Source organism: Corvus kubaryi, unplaced genomic scaffold (assembly GCF_017639235.1).
Source record: "Corvus kubaryi isolate FWS band 111438036 unplaced genomic scaffold, C.kubaryi_AGA036_p1.0 35820, whole genome shotgun sequence".
NCBI classification, from domain to species: domain Eukaryota; kingdom Metazoa; phylum Chordata; class Aves; order Passeriformes; family Corvidae; genus Corvus; species Corvus kubaryi.
In genome coordinates, this window is record NW_024580804.1 from 58,951 (window position 1) to 81,422 (window position 22,472).

General features: G+C 47.4%; 1 protein-coding gene across 1 annotated transcript; it reads right to left on the reverse strand.

Annotated features, from left to right (window-relative positions):
- Positions 1-183: 183 nt before the first annotated feature.
- Positions 184-22,331, reverse strand: LOC121660441 (transmembrane protein 151B-like). The gene has a single exon (XM_042019801.1). It carries the CDS (start codon positions 3,458-3,460, stop codon positions 2,063-2,065), a length of 1,398 nt encoding a protein of 465 aa, XP_041875735.1. The 5' UTR covers positions 3,461-22,331; the 3' UTR covers positions 184-2,062.
- Between the last annotated feature and the right edge of the window lie 141 nt (positions 22,332-22,472).

Here is a 22,472-nt window from a genome sequence, read left to right on the forward strand (position 1 = left end):
TGCCAAGCTGTCAGAATGAAAATGTCACATAAATCACACATGAAGTATTTACATTTAAAAAAGATCAACTCATAAGAATTTTAAAAACCTTTCTGATGGTGCCATCATTTGCAGCAGGTTAGCCAGGTATTGCCAATGTTTCCATTTCTGGTGTTGGAATAAACAGAGCACATCGAAACAGACTCATCAAACAAAACCAAATTGTATTTAACATGGTGCAACAGTCAATGCCATAAGAAATCACCACATAAGTATGCAGAGTTACATATAATCTACACATATCAATATGACTTTACAAATTTCATATTACATGTTGATACACACAAAATGGACTTGGGAGGAAGCACTTGTTGCCAGCCCCTCTGGGGGCTCAGTTTCTTACCTGCTTGTAAGGTAGGGCGAGACAACACTTTGTTTTTGAAAGTGACTGTATGTATTGCGATCGATCGTATTGCATTCTCCTGTGAGTCAGAGTGGACAATAATCTCCACCAGCCATGTGACAAAATGGTATGGAACTTGCTCAGCATACAACCATCCCTCGTGGGACGGAGGTTTGGCAGGTGCGAGGTCCCTGGTGGGTCCTCAGTGTGGCCACAAGCTCCTTCGACCAGCCCCAGGCCCTCGGAGGGGGCCAGGCCAGCAGGGCAGAGCCCCCAGCCCAGAGTGCAGTGGCATGCTCTGTCAGGACCAGACACCTTCTGGATTTGGAGAGGCTGGGACTAATTCTGGAAAGTGCTACACCTGCACCAGGGGAAGCCTTGCAGGGAGAGCCTGGAGCCCCAGCAGGAGTGGCCAGTGGGGCTGGCTCCCAGCTGTGCTCCCTGCCTGGGGCTCGGGTGGCACCACATCTCGCCTGGGAAGGTGGAGTGGGCTACAGACCAAAAGCCCTCCCCAGGGCACACAGAAAGCTGAAATAATGTAGAGCAGTCCCACAACTGCTGTAATAGACACTGTGGGTGGAAGAGCTTCCTAACAGCTCCAGACTCTCTGTGGGTGGGTTAATACCATATTTACCTTTCCCTCTCCAGCCCCTCTCCCCTTGTCAAGCCTGCGCTGCTGTGCTCAAGTTGAAGGAATGAAACAACCACAAGCCAGGCCTACCCTCCTAAAAATAGTGGCATTAACAGGGCACTAATCTACATTATGGCTCTCAACGATTCCTATTGGGGTGGAGCTGGACAAGGTTAACCAGTGTCTCTGCTGCAGACCAGGCAGGGCAAGGTGAGAAAGGGCATTTTGCTGCATCAGTGTATGTCACTGCTCCTGAAAGAAAGTCCTCAGCATTTCTCAGGGGCCTCATTTGTGGATGTGTGAGCAGTCAGTGACATTTGTTCTGTGAATACCTCACTTTTGCCCAATGGAAGATAATTACATCCTGAAAGATATCCTCCTCACTGGCAAAACCCCAGAAAAACTGGAAAGCAGAAGCGAGAGAACTGAAAAAAAGGGAAGATGAGGGTAAAATGAGAGAAGAACATGAACAAAGGAGAGAAGGAATGGCAGAAGAAGAGGAAAAAAAGGCTGGGGAAAATATAAAAAAAAGCACCTTGTTTGGGGTTTGCAGGAGGTGACTCAGTGCCTGCAGATCTGAATTCTCCTTCTGACTTGACTCTGGCTGGCCGTGTGCCTTGTGCCTTGCTCTATCCAGGCTTCGTACCTTGCAAAGCATCTAGGAGGGCAAATGTACTGGCAAAGCACAAGCATTTAAAATACTCCAGCAGCCACAACAGTCAAATGCTGTGACTGAAATGTAAAAAAAAGAATGAGAGTGGGATGGGAGGAGAGGAGAGGCAGGGAATCAAGGAGCAGAGAAAGGGTGAAGAGTGAAAGAATGAGAGGAATGGGGAATGAAAGACTTGGGAGACCAGGTGGAGGGGGAGAGAATCTTGGAAATGAGGTTAGGTGTCGGTCAGTCTCTATGTCCTCTCGCAATGGCAGGGGGAAGAGCTGAAACTTGTCCTGCTGACCTGCTGTAGAGACTGATGCTTGCAGACTCCCCACTGGTGTCACCTCTGCAATCCCTGCCCAGAGCAGAGGAGCCAAGTAACCATGGAGGCCTATCACAGAGAGGTTTCTAGACAGGAGGAACGCCTGACGTAGAAATGCTGCCGGTCCTGCCCCTCTGGCCTGTGCACGATCAGGACAGGGAAGAATCGGGCATCGTGGTAGGTTGGGGGGCTCTCGTTGACAGCCAGCTGGCTGGAGTAGGAGCAGCACTGCTCATCCTGGCAGCCCCGGTCTGCAATGCTGCTGCTGCGGCTCCTCCAGAGGCCTGTCCTGTGGGAGCCATGGATGCGGCAGAGGGAGAAGCGGCTGGTGTTGAGGGAGAGGCGGGAGTTGCCACTGCAGCTGTGGAAAGCGTGGCGTGAGAAGATGGAGGAGGTGCTGGAGGCACGGTTGCAGCGTTCACAGCCGTGGGCCATTTCGCCGTACCGACACACCGTGTAGCTGTTGTAGGCCGGGGAGTTGGCCAGGTCCATGAGCATGGCCTCCGAGTAGCTGGGGATCAGCTGCCGGTTGGTGCAGATGTGCCACTCCAGCTCGGTGCTGTCCTGCGTGGTGTCCCGGGGCATGCGGTACCGGTACAAGGGCTCCTCTGCCATCGTGGGCACCGTGTACTCCAGGCCCAGCAGCTTCTCCACGTGGTAATGGACGTAAGCAGTCCGATACTCTATGAGTACCCTGAGCGGCCAGGAGATCATCAGGATAGCTGCCACCCAGAAAGCATAATGGGACACGTACCATGGGAGGTGATCTGGGTCTCCGTAGGCCATCATAAGCTCTTTAAAATCCACATTTTTGAGCTGCATGCCTTCCCTCACCTCCATGTAGTCATCTAGCCCCTCGATCTCCGTGAAGAAGTGAGCTCTCTGAGTCAGGTAAGAGTTCTCGGACTCAATGTTGGCAAAGCTGAAGCACTTGGTGAACCTCAGTTTGGTGGCTGTATAGCTCTCCAAGCCCAGGAGCTCCTTGGAGATGTCCTTGTATCCACAGTGAGAGTAGTCAAACTCGGCTTCAGCCACGTGTGTGTTGACCCTCTCATGGTAGACCTGGGTGGTGGTGTAGGCATCACCGTTGCGGTAGCGGGTCACCTGCCGGGTCCGCCGTACAAAGTGGTAGCTGATGGCCTTCCACCAGATGCATGGAGTGGCTTGCTGCATGCGGTTGATGCACTCGTACACACTGTCCACATCTGCCTTGTACTGCAGCTCCCTCTTGACGTGGCAGTGCCAGCACTCCACCAGGTACACCACATACAGCATGGAGAGGAAGGCCAGTGGGATGTAAACATAGCCGTCCGAGCATGGGCTGTCATGGTAGATCATAGACTTGCCCTTGAAGGAGCTATCGAAGCTGAGCTTGGTGACTCTGGCCAGCTGACACCAGGCCACTGCACCCAGGCAGCCATACATGAGGATGGAGAGGAGGAGGCATTTCCAGTGGGACTCTCGGCACATGCAAGCACTCAGGGACTGTTTCACGGGGCGTTGCTTCAATCACACCGCCGTGCAAGGGGAGAGAAAGACAAAGAGAGAGCGAGGAACCCATCAGTCACGCTGCTTTGCACAACACACACAGTGGTTGCTGCCTTCACGACTGTGTCTGGCTTTTCTCTTGACTGCCTGAGGACTGGGGCACCTCCCTACTTAATATAAATGTCAATATAAACAGAAACACCCTGCCAGGGACAGAAGGCTCTGGACAAAGCTCTTTCCTTGCTTCCTTCTGGATCTGGGGAGGGAAGTTGTTCATGCAGCAGTGACTCACTGTGCCTGCACCCCGGTCAGATGGACACCTCTGCAGGGGCAAGATAGGGCCACATCTCCTTCTCCCTGCCTGCAGCAGCACCATTTACACACCCTGCCATCTTCAGAGGTCGAGAGCTCTTCACAGCAGGTGAACAGCCAAAAGTGTGGGGCTGTGGAATTGCCCCTTTGCTTTGAGAGTGCCCCGTACTTAAGTTCCCACAGGCTCCTGCTGGGGAGGCTCGGGAGCAGCGTCTGTCGCAGAGCTGCGGCTCCACAGGTTGTGCCAGCATAGGAGGACCAGCACTTCTCGCAGCTAAAGCGGCTGCCTGACTCAGAGCTGACTCACATCCAACCCTGAAACCTACCAAATGATCGACACAATTTTCTTGGAGATGAGCCATCGGGAAAATGACTAGATTCAAGCACATTTAGTTGAAAAAATTGTCAAGATTACAGCACGATGCAGCATTGCTTCAGGCTGGTTAGACTAGCTCTGACCTAAAATACTTGAAAGCTTCAGTGTTGAAGCTAAGGGTGTATGCGTGAATATTTAAAACAGCATACCCCTCTCTTTCAAGTCCCAAAAGTCGGGTTGGGAGCAGAGCTGGGTTCACACTCTTGCACTCCCACTTGGTCCCCTGAGAGGGCATGATTGCAGTCCTTACCCCAGCCCTGGTGCAGTGAATCAGCTGCATTGTCATGCGATGTTCAGCTATAAAGAAAAATGCCAAATGGAACCAAGCAGCTAGTGGAAACAGAGCTGTGTCCCTGCAAAGAGCAGCAGCAGCAGGAGTTACACCACTGGCTGGCAGCTGTCTGTCTGTAGAGAGTGCATGAAGAGAGACCCCCAGTGCCCTAGCAGGTAATGAGGAGGGCTGTTTGCATCCCTTCTGTTACTGCCATCCTCTGCCTCTCTCCTAACTGAGGAAATGACAGTGAGAAAGCAGATACACACTGATACTCATGCATCATCATGCTCTCTGCCGAGCCTGATTTCATGCAAAAATAGAAGCACACTGTTACTCCTTCTCCCAAGGGGCCACCTCTAATGCATCAAACTGCTCCATAGATGCCAACAGATGCTAGGTTCAGGAAATGTCTTCTCTTTCTTTCTTCACAGATAAATTTTTCCCCCAGTAAAGCTTATCTTGGACCTACAGCAGTTAGGATTCACTAAGTGATCTTGAACCAGCAAGGAATTTAAGGAGCAGCATCTTGTAACTCAGGAAGTAACAGCGTGGCACCACTGGTAAGAGGAGTTTGCTGTCTCCTCAGTGAGATGGAAGCATTGACATCTAACTTTGCAGGGCTGTAGGGTCAGATTTAATACTACTTTGCTTTTTTTTTTGAGACAGAAATCCACTTCTAAGTAACCATAGAGGGTTTTACAACTTGCTGTGAACACTGCAAAACTAGATTTCATGGGGTTTGGTTTTGATTTCATAGCTTTTAATCTTACACTGTGTAAGTGCAGAGTAATTTTATTGATTTTAGGAAGCTACACCAGTATACAATTGCAGGCATGTAGGGCAGAACCTGGCCCCGGATTCTTCCTGATGCATCCAGAAGGAATCTGTAAAGAATTTATATTCTTATCCCAAAACTTCGGCATGTGCACATGTGTCAGAATAAAGTATAATTATTCTGGGCTTTATTCTGGCTTCTGTATTCTCTTTACATCAGCTAAAACAGATATAGAGAAGCTAAGTGGGTTATAAAGTACAGGGTACATAACTTCTGTAGATAGGGCAGTGAAAAAATCTCAGTATTGGTAAGAATAAGGCTGTTTTTCTTAGCCTTTTGCAGGAAATTTAAGAGGAAAGCCACAAGGTGGCTTCAGGCAGTCCCTAAATCAGCTAAAAATAACTAGAGAAGTTTTGGGAGTGAATCCCCTATGTGCAGTCTATGTGCAGTCATGGAGAGTTTCATCTCTTGAAACTCTTGTCAAATGCCCACTGCTCAGTCTCACTGTGGTTACTGCCCCAATGTACGCTTCTGCCCCAGCTGTACACTGGACCCCAGGTCAGAGCCCCAGGCTCTCCTGACTCATGGGAAATCCACTGGAAATTACTGACTTTTATTCTTTGTCTCTTCTTGACATGAAACTAGTTTTTAACTTCTACAGTAATGCAAAAATATAAATTGTAATGAAGAATTGCAAAGCTCTATCCTTTTATTTTTTTTTCTCTGAAGGTTTTCTGAGGTGAAGAAAACTCTAAACATTAACATCTCTCTACTCCAGGTCCTGAGATTGTGCAGAAGGACCAGCAGGAAGATATCCTAACGCATGAATTTGTGTTCACATTCAAGCTTCCACAGGTACCTCTCATTTAAAATCGCTTACGGTTCACACAACGGAGAGGGCCAGTGGACCCACCAAAAGTGTCCAGCAGTCAGTTTTAATGCAAGGTGAGTGCTTAAGTCATGCATGCAGCTCAAGGAACCCCATTTTTTTCTATGACTTGTTGGAAGTGCTGTCAGCCTGGCCCTGGGCACAGCCAGGCAACAAGGCTGTCCCATGCCAGTTAGGGCATTTTTTGCCAAAGGCACTGCAATCCCACCTTCCCTTTATCTCACTTGTCTTGACTAACAACCTCTCTGTGGTCCAACCTACAACCCACAGGCTGGCTTCTGCCCAAGGGGTGGTTCAGCCAGCCCTGCTGGTTAGGGTGGCTGGCTATCAGAGGCCATATCAGAGTGGGCAAATGCCTCCTAATGTGCTTATCTCTGTGAAATGCCATCTCCCCTTTGGGGGATGAGATAGCTCTGGTTCCACCAGTCCTAGAGCAGCACCCAGCTGGGCTGGCAGTAGAGGTTTGCAGGTCCAAGATGACGTTTCTGTATGCATCCTCTGGAGGCACTTAAAAAATGGTCTTCAATCCACTGCACTGAAAGGGCTGGATCAGCCCAAGACAGATTTTCTCCGCTGTTGTCGCTGCAGACTGCAAAAAAGGCAGCTTCTCTCCTCTTTGCATTAGTGAAGATATGCAGCCATGGAGCCCACTGCCACATCTGATTCACACACCTACCAGTCCAGTTCAGCAGGGCCTTCATGTTCAAAACCCTTTGGTAAAATACACAAGTTTTTTCACCTGGCTTTTCTGACCCACTGTGTCATTCCTGCTGTTGCTCCTAAGCAAATCCCAGTCTCTGCAGGTTTTCAGTTATAAAAGCATCTCTCATCCAGGGTCTACCCCCACAGCTGTCCTGCCTATTTCAAGTTCTGACCATGTTTTATCTGGCCTGTAACCCCCTATTTCTCCTTCCCTTTGCTGAAATAATTATCTAACACAATTATACTATTAGAAACACTGTAGGAAATACATGAAATACAACATAACTACAATAAAGGTATCAGACATTTTAAAAATCTAATAAGGAAATATATCTTTTCATCTCTCTCTGCACAACAAATTCATTAACATCTTAAACCAGTGCTCCCAGACTTTATTAATTAACATACCACCTTCTTACAAGAATGATGCTTGTGGTACTGTGTGGAATTTTCTCCTTTCCGTGCATAGTGTTTTAGATTGAAACAGGGCAAGCTTGTATTTCTGGATGAGTACAATAAATGCTTAAGGAAACTAATAATTTCCATGATAACTTGGGCTAGCCAGTGAACAGGAGTTGCATCCTTTGAGGAATGCTGTGGCATCTGTGTTGTTTTGATGTGGAATAGAAGCATTACCCCTGGAAAGTCTTCATAGAGAAACATAATTGAAGAAAGAAAAGACAGAGAGCCTGACAGAAAGCCAGAGCTAAACAGAGACTAGAATAGATGGAGGCTCAGTTGCTAGACACTTTGTCCACCAGCTAGGACTAAAGGGCTTGGTTCTCTAACCCAAACCAAGAGAGCTATCCTCCCTCTCCTGCTTGCGGGGGGCTTTGCTTTGGGCTTTGCTTCCAGCGTTGACCTGAGAAATGTCCTGACAGATTAAATGAGGCACAGGCTGCCCACAGAAGTTGTGAATGACCCGTCACTGGAACTGTTCAAGGCCAGGTTGGATGGGCTTTGAGCAACCTGGTCAAGTGAAACATGTCCCTGTCCATGGCAGGGAGCTGGAACAAAGGGATCTTTGAAGGTCCCTTCTAACACAAACTGTTCTGTGATTCTACAGCCATGTATTGTGAACAGGAATGGATTTGTTAAATCAAATGTTTCACCTAAAAGGTCCCAACCTGCTCTGATGACAGCACAAATCGTAAAGATCTCCTGTTTTGGATGGAATGCCACGAAGCAGCACAGCTGAGCTGTCAGTATCACTGTTTATGAATTTCAAGTTGTGTTAAATACACACGCTGTAAATAACATCTTGCTAATCTCTGGCATGCTGCTGAACTGCTTTCAGAGGCCTCCCTTCTCATTGCACCTGACTGGATTGGAAACTCTTACCAAAACTATTCATAATCACAGGCCAAAATTCACACTTAAAAGCAGTAACCAAAAAATATTTTCCAAATTCTTTGGTAGATCTCAGCATGAATGAGCAAAATGCCATGAGAGAGAGGTGGTATGTGCAGGGAGGGTTGTGGGTGTCTGTGCTGTGAACCTTGTGGAGAGTGACAAGGTTTAGGGATAGCCTGCCCTGAGCTGTCCCTGGCCCCAGGCAGTCAGTCAGCCCCACAGTGCTGCTCTGTGTTTGATTTTTTTGACCCATCATTTCCAGAAAGCTCAGACAGAGCAAAGGACCTGTGTACCACTCAGTCAGCTCCATATGGTCTGTTTGCTGACTGGTGGTGTGGAGCATTCTGAGACACTAAAATGATAGATGCTATTTAATTTGTGGCCACAGTTGCTGGAAAATAGTCTGGAAAGCCCCAGCTGCTGATGGAGAACTGGAATTTCAACTGACACCTGTAGCAGACAGGAGTTTCCAGGCTGGCAACATTTTGATTATTTCTCCTTTAAGAAACTTAGCTTGCAAATGATAAAACATCCAGGCAGTGGCTGAAAAGGCAATTGCCTTCAAAAGCACCCTCTGATGGCAGATGCCCCAGATCAAAAGCACGTTTGCAAGGGCTGAGGTGGAGCCTCCTTTGCACAGGCATATCCACCCAACTCCTCCTGGCTCGACAGCAGCCAGGTCAGGTTCTGGCTGCAGCAACCATAATTAAAACCATCTAACCGTGCTCCGTGTTGTAGGAACGTGCAGATTTGGGCTGTTGATCTTGCCTAGTGTGAAGGGGTAGAGAGAGCCAAGGGGGCACGCACAGCCTGGCACATCCCCTGCTTAACATCTGGAGCTGAGCGTGCTCTGGTGGCAGGAGCAAAGGCCTGGTGGCCAGGGTTTTGGCTCTCTGACCCATGCCCTGACTCCTCACACGTGACCAGATTTAAGACACTGGTAGGTAAGTTGTAGGTGGTAACTAGGCTAAGTGAGCCTGAAAGTGACTGCACTGGGGGTGGCCAAGAATGAAAAAAAATTACTTTGCCTCAAACTCTGTTTTTTTGTTAAAAGGCATATTCAAAATGTAACACTGATGCTAAAGAATGAGAACAACACATTTCTGGATAAGCAAATTGTGCTTGTGACTCTAGGTCCCCTTTCTCTTGATGGGTACATAGAACAAATTAATTCCTCAAAGCACAAGTTAAGGTGATCTGGCTATCCCTGTTCTTCTAAAGGAGCTCCCCACATTGCAGGAGGAGGAAGGGCCACACTCAGAGAAGCCCATCCAGACTGATTCCACCAGCCCAGGTTTTTGAATGCCTAACCTCTGGTGCCTCTGTTTTGCCAGTGTTGGCTGGCTGCTTTTGCTGGCCTCTGGATACAAGCGCGCCTGACAGCAGGACTCACCCCACTAGCCATCCACTAGTGGCAGCGGTTCTTACTAGAGAATAAACAACCAGACAGTTCTTCAGCCCCTACAGGTAGTCACAGAAATTTCTCCTACCAACTTTGCATGGTTATGCTGGGTCTGGAAGGTTCAGCTTATATTACAACCCAATTTACATTTCGACCTTAAGACTGGGAGACACTATGCCTCCTTCTTTCTCATAGCTCCGGTATCTCACAGGCAATGCAATTGCACTCTACCATCCTATGGACAGCCCAGAAACTAGTGGCTGGTAAAAGCTCATCTTCCATAAAGACACTCTGTTTTAACTGATAACCTAAAAGAAATGAAGAACCTGCAATTCCCTTTGAAATTTGTTCTGGTGATGAACTTCTATTGCCTTTGTTAATTTTGCCTCACTTCAGCCCCATTCATGGCAGTGAGGATGCCCACTCTCCAAGTGATGAAAGACTCCTTTCATATGACTGCCTTCTCACTCTGAAGATACTTCTCCCTTATAATTATGACATCTTTTAGCCTTCTTTTAGAAAATTTAAAGCAGCCAAGGTCTTCAAGTCCTTCACTTCCCTGCTCTAGCTCTTTCTGGTGCTCTGTTCTCTCTTCAGCACCTTGAGATTCTTCTTAAGTCTGCACCTTGCAAATAAATACAGGACTTCAGCACTTAGTTCACTGGCATCATACCAAAACATAAAATCACCTTCCACTCCCACTCATTCCCCCTTTTTTACTGTCTTCAAGGGTTGCATTTGCAGATTTCTGCCCAGCAACAACCCAGGAGTTCATGTTCAACCTCTCACTCCCTTGGCTCCCAGGTATTTTTTGAGTCACTGTTTCTGAGGACAGCTGAAAAGCTGGCTGCACTCTCCACCCTGAAATGTGTAACTTCAGATTTGGCTTTGGACTGAGTAACTAAATTATCAAATGAAGGAGATCCCTAAGGAGAATTGTGCTCATCTCACCATTACAGACCTGCCTGCAAATGTTTGTGCCAACTGTAAATGTTACCAGCAGCGATGTTTTGCCTAATTCCAGTGAACAGTGTCAAATGTGGTAATTATTCCTGAAGAACTCTGCCAGTCTAATGGCTAAATACCCCATTAACTTATACAAGACAACTGTTTTCACAAAGCTAAGTGTCAACCACAAAAACAAGGCTGTAAGCATTACGTGGACACTGAGGTGCTCCTCATATTTCCAGTGTTCACTGCCAGGAATAATTCCATGAGCAGTCCTGCATACCATACTAAAAGAAACCCTCCGAAAGCTTCAGTAGAGCACATTATCACTTAGCTTGCTGTTACTGTATGACCTTCATCAGTAGCTGTATTTTACTCCAGAAGTAGCTGTGTAGCAGTGTGGGCTTGGAGCATCTCTCTTCCTAGCTGCCTCAGTAGTGCTCATGGCGTGCAAATGGTTATGGTGACACTGAAAAAACTCTTGGTTTGTCCCCTGCCAATTTTGACCGGCACAATAAATTTGAACTGAAAGTTGCCAAACTGACACCAATAGAAGGGGGAGAAATAGCCTGTGATGCCTAGAGGAAATACACCAAATTAATCTGGAGTCATGTTCTTTAAACATTTGATCTATAATTTTGCCTTATCCTCGCTATTTCTCCATATGTGTCTATTGACAAAATGACTTTTTCATCTTCTGTTAGATTTTATTCTTCAGTCTCCTTGAAAACTCCAGCATGAGCTGTATAAGCAGAAAATATGCTGCTGCAGCATGAGTTTATTCTGTTTGTTTTGTGGACAGTTTGGGGCCCAAGCTTGATTGTCTGTGCCTGGTTCATGGACAGGTACCTGTGTTCCCCAATTTCAAAAGCATTAAAATTCTCCTTTGGGGAAATCATGTCAAAAGCATTTCCTGTCCTTTTAAATCCCACATGTGTTTGTCCTTGGTGGCTGACCTCAAGAGCTGCAAATCTGCTGAAGGAAAATACTATCATGTCTAAAATAAAAGAATGAGAGAAAACAGAGTATAGCAAAGACATGGCCTGAATGGAATTAGAGAAATGAGGGGGAAATATGGAAGGTGGGAAGAAGTGAAAGAGGGAAAAGGATAGCCAAGACACACTCCAAATGCCAGTGCCACTGAGGCAGGGGGAGGGTGCTGGCAGGTGAGGACAGAGACCAGTCAGCCTGGGCAGGGGCAGGAGGGCCCAGAGAAAGGACCTGGGCGAAGAAGAATGGAGGCAGCACTGAGCCTGACAGCACCAAGCATCCTATGAGCCACCAGTTATCCCGGCCCATCCATGACCTGGAAAGCAGATACTCCTGAATGGCTGCTTTCCCGCTGCTGGGAACTTCTCTAAAAAACAGACCTGCGCCCCTCTCTCCTCCCCACAGCCTGGGGGGTAGGATAGGGCTGTGATAAATCAGACCAGAGATTCCCATGGAGGTGATAGCATGCTGCAGGGTCAATGCTGCAGCTGTGTCTCAGCAGGATGTGGCATCACAGCATGCTCCTGCTTTCTGCCAAACCTGACTTTGGGGCTACAGGGTGACTTTACTGTCTTCAACAACAAAACGACCCCACATCTTGGGATTACTCAAGTAAACAAGGAGTTAATATTGTATTTTTTTTTCCCCTCTTATTCAGCAAGAATAATCTTCCTGTCCATGGGGAAAAAGGAGTGGGGGAAACAATGACAGAGGACTGCAAAAGAAGAGATTAAATCAGGTAAGAAAGAAGAAAAAACGGTGGATAAATAAACACCAGTCATAACTGAATTTGCCTCTATAGATTTATGCTTGTGATTAATATATCCCAATATGATACTTGAGAGGGAAAGAGTAATCAATAACCACAAGTCATACACTTTGGCAAGTGGTGACCAGAGTCTGGATGAAAGCAGAGCTTTTTCTCTAACTATGACAGACTCTGAAATCTTGGTCAAGACAGGGGAAAATGTTCCACCTCTTGATGGCAGGACAACACAGAGAGGACCACTGAGTCCTTGCTAGACAAGCCCTAGGCTGTGCTGTTAATCAGAACTGAAGAGAGCCCTGACACCAGGACCAGCCTCTGGTGCTGAAAAAGGCTTCACCACTTCTGCAGTGGACAGGAGTGATGCAAGAACAAGGAGATTTCTATCCACTGTCCCCAAGCAGTCACAACAGATGTGGGCGCAGCTATCATCTTCCAGCTCCTTAGGTGATCCTGCTGAAAGACCAGCCTAAGAAGTCTGGGGTGACCAGGAAAATGACAATTGCAGGAGAAGTGCCACCTCTCACTGCTTTCCAGGGCTAAATGAACTCCTAGGTCAGATGCTCATTATTACAGTGAGGAAGGAGCCTGACGGGCTGTGCTAACCCAGACGTTGGTGTAATGATGGGCAGAAGTGCTCCTCCACCATCTGACCCAATCTGGGCACTGCATGGGGTATCAGTAATAAGGCCTGGTAAGGAGAAAGGGAGATATTACAACAGTCATCTCATCAATCCCCTCCTGGGGTGCCTGAAACAAAATGCCTCCTGCCATCCATCTTGAACGGCAAGAAGCCCATTACCCCTAGCTCCTGCTGAGCCAGTAGCAAGGAAAGGGAAATACAAGGGATAGAAGGCAACCAAAAAAAGCCATTTTGCATCAAAGATAATCTCCCTCCAGTCCCTGAACACATAGCAGATTGGTTGCTGCACATCTATTTGCTCATCTGCCACGAAACTCCTGTGAGAATAAAAACTTCCTGCAGGCGGGGGCCATGATGTCAATGCATAGCAGAAATGCTGTTACTGGGTTTGAAAATAAGAACCTGCATCATGAACTCCACGTGTTTGTAGCGTCACTGGCTCAGGCATTCGCTTTGGCAACTGCCCTCCTGTGGTGAGCAGGGATCGCCTGGTTTCTCATTGTTTAAATCCCGGCGGAGACATAATCTCCTTCTTCCATCAGCGGAGCTGCCAGAGGGAACACCTCAGGGTAGGCAGGTGCACAAAATGGTGCCATTAAATCCTTTCTGCAGCAGAGCCTATTGCAGGACAAGTAAGAACTATGAAAAGACACAAATCTTGCTGATCCACCTGAATTTCAGATCCTAGGACACCCCTGAAACACCACACAAAGACAGTCTGTTATTTCATACCAATCATCCTCATGAATTCAAGTCAGCATCTGAACAGGAGGAAAGCAGAGGTCAAGACAGAAGGAGCTACAGTACTCTAAAATGTCAGATTCAGGATTAGGTCCTGCAGGATACTTCTGAGTTCTCCAAGCAGAATTAAAGGAAATCCCAGAAATAAAAGACATTTGGATCCCTGCCAACACATATGCTGCTCATTGCAGCAGGATGGGAAAGCCACTCGTGACAATACAAGGGTGCATATGTGATTGTTGTGAAGAATTTGGCCCTAAACACATCCATAAGTGATGCTTCCACACCCTGCTCCAAGGAAAACTGTGCAGTTCCATCTTCAGTGCCAAGGAATCCTAGCAACAAAATGGTCACCATTTACAAAATAGAAATTAAGGCTATTTTTGTGGCAGCTTTTTACAAAATCACCAAAATGCTGCACTAACAAAATTACTGCTTTCCCACCCGAACTGCTGATGTTGCTGCCACTGGCTTTCGACTCTGTACCAATACGAAGAGCCTATTTGGAGGCAGAGGATTTTTCCCAGTAATGCCAACACTGGGTATGAGTCCATCAGGAAAGGAAAGCTGGGGTTCAAGCTGCCTCAGAGCAAGACAGTAACTCCAAGAACAGTTCTTTTTTCTACATTTTAAGCACCCATCATACTTAGCTCATATTGCCTACTCCCCTGCCTTGAATATTGGTGGTTTCTAGTAGACACTGGGTAAATTTTACAGGTATAAGGCTTACCTCAACACTTATCAGTTAACTGATAAAAGCATCACACAACCACAGGAAAGCTCCTGGGATGTGGTTCCCAGCCACTGTTGTATTAGTAAGGCCAAGTGAATGACATGAGCCATAGGTAGCTGTGCCACTTGGTATTTTGCAGCCCGCCTCATGCCCCACCACAGCCAGCCGTGCTGCACAGAGGTGTCCGGGCAAGTGCCCTTGCCCCTGCTCCCACACTGCAGGGACATCCTAAAAAACGGCTGATGGCAGCATCCATCCATCTGTTTGTCCTGTAGCTGCAGAGTGGAGTGATCCTCAGCTGTGTGCTCCATCCTGTGAAAGCCAGACCCAGCTCCCTGCACCCTTGGCATGCTGCTGGCAACACAAAAGCACCACAGCCCCCGGGATCAGCCAGGTGCAGCTTGCTGACTGGTGCACTGGTATTACCAGTGGCTTTGCTGAGATAAAGAGAAAATTGACACCAGTCAAGGGAAAACGGGAGGGATAGCGGGACCAGCTCCCACTGCTTCAGCCCTTGAGGGATGGGGACAGAAGGGACAGGAGAAGGGGAGAGTAGCTATCAGCCAGCCTGTGCTTGTCCAAGTCTCAGCTGGGTTCAACAGGAATCCTGTAATGTTCGCTTTGCTCCCACCTTTACCCAGGAGATGCAGCTCCCCAGGGGTGAGAGAGGAGCAAACAGGGAGAGGGGGCTGGCTGTGCTCAGGCAGGTATGTGTTCCCCTGTGCTGTGCACACCATCAGCCTGCAGCTCAGGATCTTAGTGCCACAGTCCAGTGGTATATGGAATCTTGTTCCTTCCCACTCCCAGGTTCCTAGGGTCACTGGTGCTCTCTTCATCCTTGAGGAGCATGTCCTGTGTCTTAGTGTTCTCACCACTGCCACAGATCTTGTGTCCTGCCCAACCTTCCCTCAGTCTCAATGTGGGGAAGTGACGGACTGATCTAAAGCCAAGCTGGACAACAGCTATGGACCAGTTTCTCTGGCGGAAAAAGCAGAGAGCCAGGAAAGATATCCTTGTGAGGAGGAAACTGGAGGAGTGTTAGTTCCACACCAGTTCTCTAGTTTGCAGCCTAGTCATTGAATGCCTGTTTAGAGACTTTGCAGATGAGAAAAATAGTTCATAATTATGAATCCCTTTTAATCTTTGCTTGGTCTAAAGGAACACCTTGAGATTTAAATGAAGGATATAGAGGGAACTCTCAAGTCCTTAGGAGAAATACGATCCAGGACAGATCCAAGCTCCAGTGAAGTCTGGGGAAGTCTTTCAAAGGGACCTGTGAACGAAGATTAGCCCAGAACCATGGTGTTTTATTTTTATTCTCCCTTATTTGCAATGCCATCGTTATATTTAGCAGAACAACATGGCTCTGTGATTTGAACTGTCAACTTCCAGCCTTCCCATATGTGACTTCCCAGCCAGAGCCCTTTGACCACACCTCAGCAGAGGCAGTGCCAGCCCCACGGTGCTGGGCTGCTGCAGCTCAGGCTGTGGCCATGCCAGGTCCCTCATGCTGCTGAGCTGAGCATCCCTCGCAATAACACCCAGCCACTACTCAGGCTTCAGCTGCTCTGCTAGATTTGGGGAGTTTGCTTAGCCATCTCTGCACCTTGCTGAACACAGCTGTGACCTCAGCACCGTCAGGTTTTTATAATGGTGCTCTGGTTAAGATAAGGGAGTATCCCAGCAGCTAATGCTTACCTGGGAGAAACAAGTTTTCATTATAAATATCACTTCTCTCTCTCACTTCTCTGTGACACATTCTGCAGCAGTATGTGACAGCACAGCAGGTGAAAACTTCACTGAAAATTCATTTAAAAACCTAATGGTTAAAAGGGATCCTGAGAGCCAGGACACCTGGCTTTTATTTCTTGCCATGACTTTGACCCATGTCATGCTGTCAGCACACTTTCTTACACCTCCTGAAGACACTGAAAAAATAGCACTTATAAAGTGATTTCACATGAGCATTGCAGCAGCACACTCCAGGAAGTGAGCCATTGCACCCTGCCACTCTGAGTACCAGGTGCTGGGAAGCAGAGGATTTAGCTCCTGCCCTGGCCTGCTGACAGGCAGTCCCCTGCAGAGAACCATGGAACACCTCTGTCATCCCCACCCTTTCAGCACATGCCCTCACTACACTCCTCTTCCACCAGGTACTGGCACTTTTGCCTGGCCATCTCATCTCCAGGAAGCCATAAGGGAGTGGTTCTCTTTATTTTTGGTGTTTAGAGGAACTCTCATGCTGGCAAGACTGTACTGGCAGATGCTACCACCCCTGCCTCCATGGTGCTCTCTGCTCCCTCTGCCCATTGCAGGCTGGGGGAGATGGCATGGTTTGTTCCTGTAGGCCTGTTGTACTCCACAATTCTCAGGCCAGCTCCTAAGGGCAATCAATCAATCAAACGGGTGTGAAGAAGGCCTCCAGCCATAAACCCATTACCACAAATCACTTCTCTCCCAAAGCCATGACGTGCAGAAGTCTCTGACTGATCCCACTCTCTTCCCTGGTAAAGTCACGTTATTCAGACTCCATATTTGCCAGTCACCTCAATTACTTATCCTTGGCTTCCTTACCAGGAGTGGGACCCTTTGTGACCTGCTCTTTGCCGTTTGCTGTCAGCTCCTACCTTGCCAGGCCTTGCTCTCACCAGCCGGTGGCTGTTTCCAGCCCATCTTCCCTGAGCCCAGTACTACCAGTCTTTCCTGAACAAGGCCTCTGCTGGCTGAATGCTGAACTGGGATGTGCAACACCTCAGCTGTATAGGAACTGTGCTCTGTGTAAGTTGGGATTCTCTGTACATTATTCACCTGATGTAAAACCACAGAGGTCAAAACTTCACGCATTCCAGGGGGTGTGAGCCCCCTCTCCCAGTGGCATGTGCAGCACCTTGAGAGAGGCTGCCAGCTACATCAGACACTCCTTCACAACCTTAACTCCACACTGGGAAGGCTGCCAGCCTCCTGTGCCATGCACAGCCAGGCTATTCCATCCTTCCCACTTGTCATCTGTCTTGCCTGTTTCAGGCAGGACACTCTTCTTCCTTGCTTTTACTGCAGGGGAGATGTGCTGTGGGCAGAGCAGCCAGAACTCAGAGAGGAGCAGGCAGGGGTGGCTGTCAGAGGCAGCCTCAACCCCTGCCCTGCCCGGTGCTCTTGGCAGAAACCCAGCCAGCTGCACTGTGGCAGCATCCTCACTGTAACATATAACTCATGGGTGGCTCCCCTGTGCAGTGCTGATGAAATGAAGCTGCCCCGTTACAGTTTTGAGGCGTTAACAGCTGTTAGAACAACTGTGACCTCGAAAAGTTTCACTATGTGCTATTTTTAACTTTACAGGTCTTAAGCTCAGAGGAGCACAATGAATGATTGGAGTCTGAAAGTGAACTATATTTTCCATTATTAGAACTTAAAAACTAATTAACTACTTAACCATACTTTATCCAAAAAGTAGAACTCCTGAAAACTCAGACACAGCCTTATCTGCCGTGTCACTACAGTGTCACTAACAACTGAAGGGCCTCACAGTGCTCATGATAGCTCAGCAGCCACTACTTTTGGTGTAGACTCATGACAGTGTGTTAAGGCACACAAAGAAACAAGCCCTACTCACTATGGACTACTTGGGGATATTTTACTCTCTGTTTCCACAAAGTCCCTGGTCACTGGCAATGATTTGAGCTATTTTCTTCCAAGGTGTAGAAACAGATGAGAGGAATTAAAGCGCACTATTCCCAGGGAGAAGATACCTCCTACCTCACTCTTGCAATGGCTTGCACTGATTGCAAAGCATCCTTGGTATCCACACTTCCCTCTTTGAGGGACATCATCCTCTGGGGTCTCTGAAGTGAGAAAGAGAGAACAAGGAGAGTATTTGGGGCTTCCAAAAAGTGTGCAGATGCATTGCTTTTCCACCAGTATCAGGTGACTGTCTGTCCACCTGAAAGAACAGCATTAGAAACCAAGTCTGAAGGGGACCTACTACCAAGTCATCTACTCTGTTCCTTTCCCCTGAAGTGACATCTACACATTTAACATCCATTTGCCTAAATTGTCTTTGTAACCCTCCAGTAGCAGAATTCCACAAGCTCGACAGTTGCTGCAGCTCAGTGCTTCATTGAGAAAACTCCCTTGCTGGAGGGATTGGAAAAGTCAGCCTGAAGGAGCAATTCACTTCATTCTCAGCCACAGTGGCGAGGAGGAGAAGACTGTTGTCTGTAGAGGCCCACACAGCTGGAGCCCAGGCTGCCCTTCAGAGCTCAGATACAGTCACTTGGTATTTCCTATCTATTTTTAAAAAACTCTTGACAGTTTCTCATGTGAACTGCAGAGAAGACAGCCAACTCCAGAGCACGAAGAACAGACACGTGATCAGAAGATAAAGTGGGACAACAAAAAGAACAAAAGCAGAAAAAAGATGCAATGGCTCAGCATGGATTTTCTTATGACAGAATCTGCAATGCAAATACTGCCTGAAACTGTAGGATCATGAAAAATACTGCCACTCCTGATGGACATTTTCCTTTGTCTCTACAAGACAAATAATTTGGAACAAGGAATAAGGAGCACTCTTCGGTTTATGTCTGCTGAATAGACCAAGGGCAGGAGGGGAAGAAAGGGGCCTGTCCTATTTGACCTTCGTTCAAGAGGGGGAATATCATGCACCTTGCCTTAAAAAGATAACTGGTCAATCATACTCACTTGGGATGGTGACAGCCTTCCACCAGGCTAACCAGCACTTATCACTCAGGGGATTAGCTGAGCAGGTTTTTGCATGAGGTTTGGAAGAGTCAAGGAGAATGAAAAGTGCAGTTTCCCTTGGAATCATGTCTCACATTTCCTGCCCTTCTCTGGGCATCAGTGTCTGTCGTGTGAGTGCCTTGTGCAGCTTTTCAAGGGAGAGGTTTACAAGGAAATAGCCCCTCTCTGGAGATTGATACTCAATGCTCTCTCTGCAGCTTTTGTTTAACCTCTCATCCACCTTGGTACAACTCAGCCCACAGATGGGGACAATTTAAAGCTAACTGAGGTGAGAAAGGGAGTGTTATTAAGGGCTTTATGCCTGGTGTTTTCAATGCCATAAAATAAGCCTTGACAAATAAAATACATGTTGGGGGAAAATGATAAAAAAGCTGGATAACTAAATGGAGTCAATGCCCCAAGCAGAGGGTGTCTCTACAGTGGCACACTGAAGAGGAAAGGTCCCAGCTATCTTTTGACCCGAGAGCCTGTAAAGCTGTAGCCTGCAAACAAGCACTGTGTATGTTTTCTTAACTTGTAACACCCCTTTGGCATTGTTGTGACCACAAGTACCACTTTACAAATTCGCCCCTGTTGCGTTTTGCAGTGGTAACATGAGGCAAATGAGGCAGTTTTAACTGGTTCCTCTTTTCTGTAAAATTTCCATCAGAAAGCCAATGACTGTGGGTTTCACGAACATTGACCCATGAGGTTTTCCCTTTTATTTAAATAGCTTAACTGATTACATTACATCATACCCATTTTAAGTTCTTAAATATGGAAGAGAAGATAAAAACAGGCATGGACAACTGCTGTTTGACTTTGCCAGTACAGACAAGACAAATACATATTTCAAAATGTCAAGTAGCTGCTGCTTTCAGCTTTCTTCAGTGATTACTTGGCTTTGGAAACAAAAAATGAGGTTTGTACTGAGCAGCTTTGTTTTCCTGAAAAAAATCCCTCTCGATTTCCAACTAAGTTTTAAAGATTTATATATTTAAGACCACTTCCCTATTGAGTTATAAGTTGTCAGAAATTAAGAAAAGTCACTATCAACTCTTCAGCGTAAGTATAGGCTGTCACAGTAAAAATAAAAATAGCCAGCCTACTGCTTAACCAGGGCAGTACAGAGCAGCAGGTTCTGCTATTTGAGAGAGGAAAGCAAAGGCAAGTATCTCCAGAGAACCAATCTTCAGCAATAACTGCTGAAACATTTGGAAAAAGCAATCTTTTGCATACCCTCCCCTGAAAGATCTTGATTCCTCTTCACAAGAGTTGGTGGAATGGTAGAATCCTACACTAACAACAAAAGAACATCTATTCCGGACATTCAGCTCAAGAAATTAATGTTTCAGTAGAAAAAACCCAAATCAGAACACCATCAGGTAATCTGAGGGCTTGCTCTGACATTCAGCAAAGTCAGCAGGAAACTTATGTGGTCCTTGGCAGAAGAGGGCAATGGCTGAGGCAGGTAACTGAACTGCTGCTCTCCCTCCTGCTCTGCAGCTGCACCTTCGCTTGTCCTTTTTCAAATATAAAAACTTAGACTTCAGTCACATTCTCTGTTACTAGCTCAGGGTTGTATCTCACATTGATTTAATACCCAATAAAGGCAATTTTCAGTCATTGTTACCATTTAGGTCCATGCATTTGATCTAAGTGAAATCCATAAATGACAAGGCTTAACAGAGGAGCCCATGAAATGCCCATTTAATACCAATACAGGGCATTTACATGCCACTGCAGGCCCAGGTGCAGAAAGACTATTTACATGGTGATGGGGAAGGCATGAGGAAAGACCAACATTGTAGGACTGTAGTGTTAGGATATCACAGGCATTTGACATATAGACTCAAATGTGCAAATGTTTGTGTTGGAACAGAAGAAAAACTGAGAACAGGATGAATGAAGCAAGATACAGATAGTGGTTAGCAGAGAGATCAAGTGCTTTCATGTCTACAAATGGCTTAGATGTTTTTATGGTGGACTTAATACATTGGAAAGCCTTCAGTAGCTCCTGGTCCTAGACCAAATAAATCAAAAAGATCCCTTCCAGCATTAAATATCTATCGATCATCTGCAGGGCTGTAATTACATTGGTGTGCTCTACTGCTGGAACACCAGCTGTATCCTGGATCCAGCCACAGCTCTTCATGGCGAATTGTGTCGCATGTGCTTAAAAAGCAATCGAACAGGAGAAAACCCTAATTTTCACCCATGGATGACGGTTTTTTCAACCTGAGCTGTAAAGTCAATTTTCAATTATAGGTAGTTTAAAAACTGCTATTTGCTTTTAGGCAAAGTATTCTGCAGCTTCACATAGACTTAGTTGAGGCTACTGGATTTTGAGTACAGGATTATGTGACTGTCGATGAGCCATGGGACCTGTTAACAAAAGCTTTAAGCAGACTAACTGCACACAGCAATGTTCCAGGGCTGCTTTCACTTCTGTTTTCAATTTTCTCTGCCTTTTTTAAGGCTGCTCTCTGCATTCCTAGGAGCAAGTACATTCGTTTTAAACTCCATATTATGAAGAAAGTTCACTCGCTTCCATGAACTGCACATGGATTACATGACGTAAATGGCAGACCTGTTAAAACTGTTGGAAGCAAAGTCTACATCAGGCATCGAAGAAAATCCCAGGTATTTCTAAAGCAGGACAGCTTGCTGTCTCAAGTGCGCAGGATAGTGCACATACATTGTCACCCACTGTCAAACAGCCCTGCAGTTCCATCTGGCCAATACCTTGTGGCTCAGGATTCTGTGTCAACACTCAGACACATCCATTCTTCCCCCTCTATGATGTGCAAGGCCACAGTAAGCATTTCACAGACGATCTGAAGAAACCTATTACGCTGTATTTTCTCCACTGTTTTCTGTTGCAGATTAGGCAACAGGAGTGCCTAGGCCCCAAGGAAAAGGAAAGGCATGACCTCCTCCTTTACCCCCAAACACCTGAAAGCACAGAGCCCCAGACCACAAGCCCCTTCTCATGCTCCGTGCGCCCCTCCGGCCACCTCCACCAGTGACACGCAGAGCTGCAGTCTCCTTGACCATTTCACAAGTCCCAGGGAAGAGGGAGGCTCTCCTAGGCCAAACCCCAAGGGGCTCATTTAGCTGAACTTCCACTGGGCAGGCCCCCTTTCACCCCCGCTGGATCGTTTCGGTGCAGAGCCGCTGGCCCAGCCGCCGCCCCGAGGCCGGCAGCCTGGGCAGGGCTGGGCGCCGGGGGCCCGTCGGTAAAACCCCGCAAGCAGCGGCCGCCGGGCTGCGGCCGCCTCGCCGGCGCGGGGGGCTCGGGGCGGCCGCGGGGGTCCCGCCGGCGGCCCCCGCACTGCCGGGCGCGGCGGGGC

Bases quoted from the DNA above. Each gene is read 5' to 3' on its own strand.
- LOC121660441 (XM_042019801.1), bottom strand. From the start codon at position 3,460: ATGTGCCGAGAGTCCCACTGGAAATGCCTCCTCCTCTCCATCCTCATG.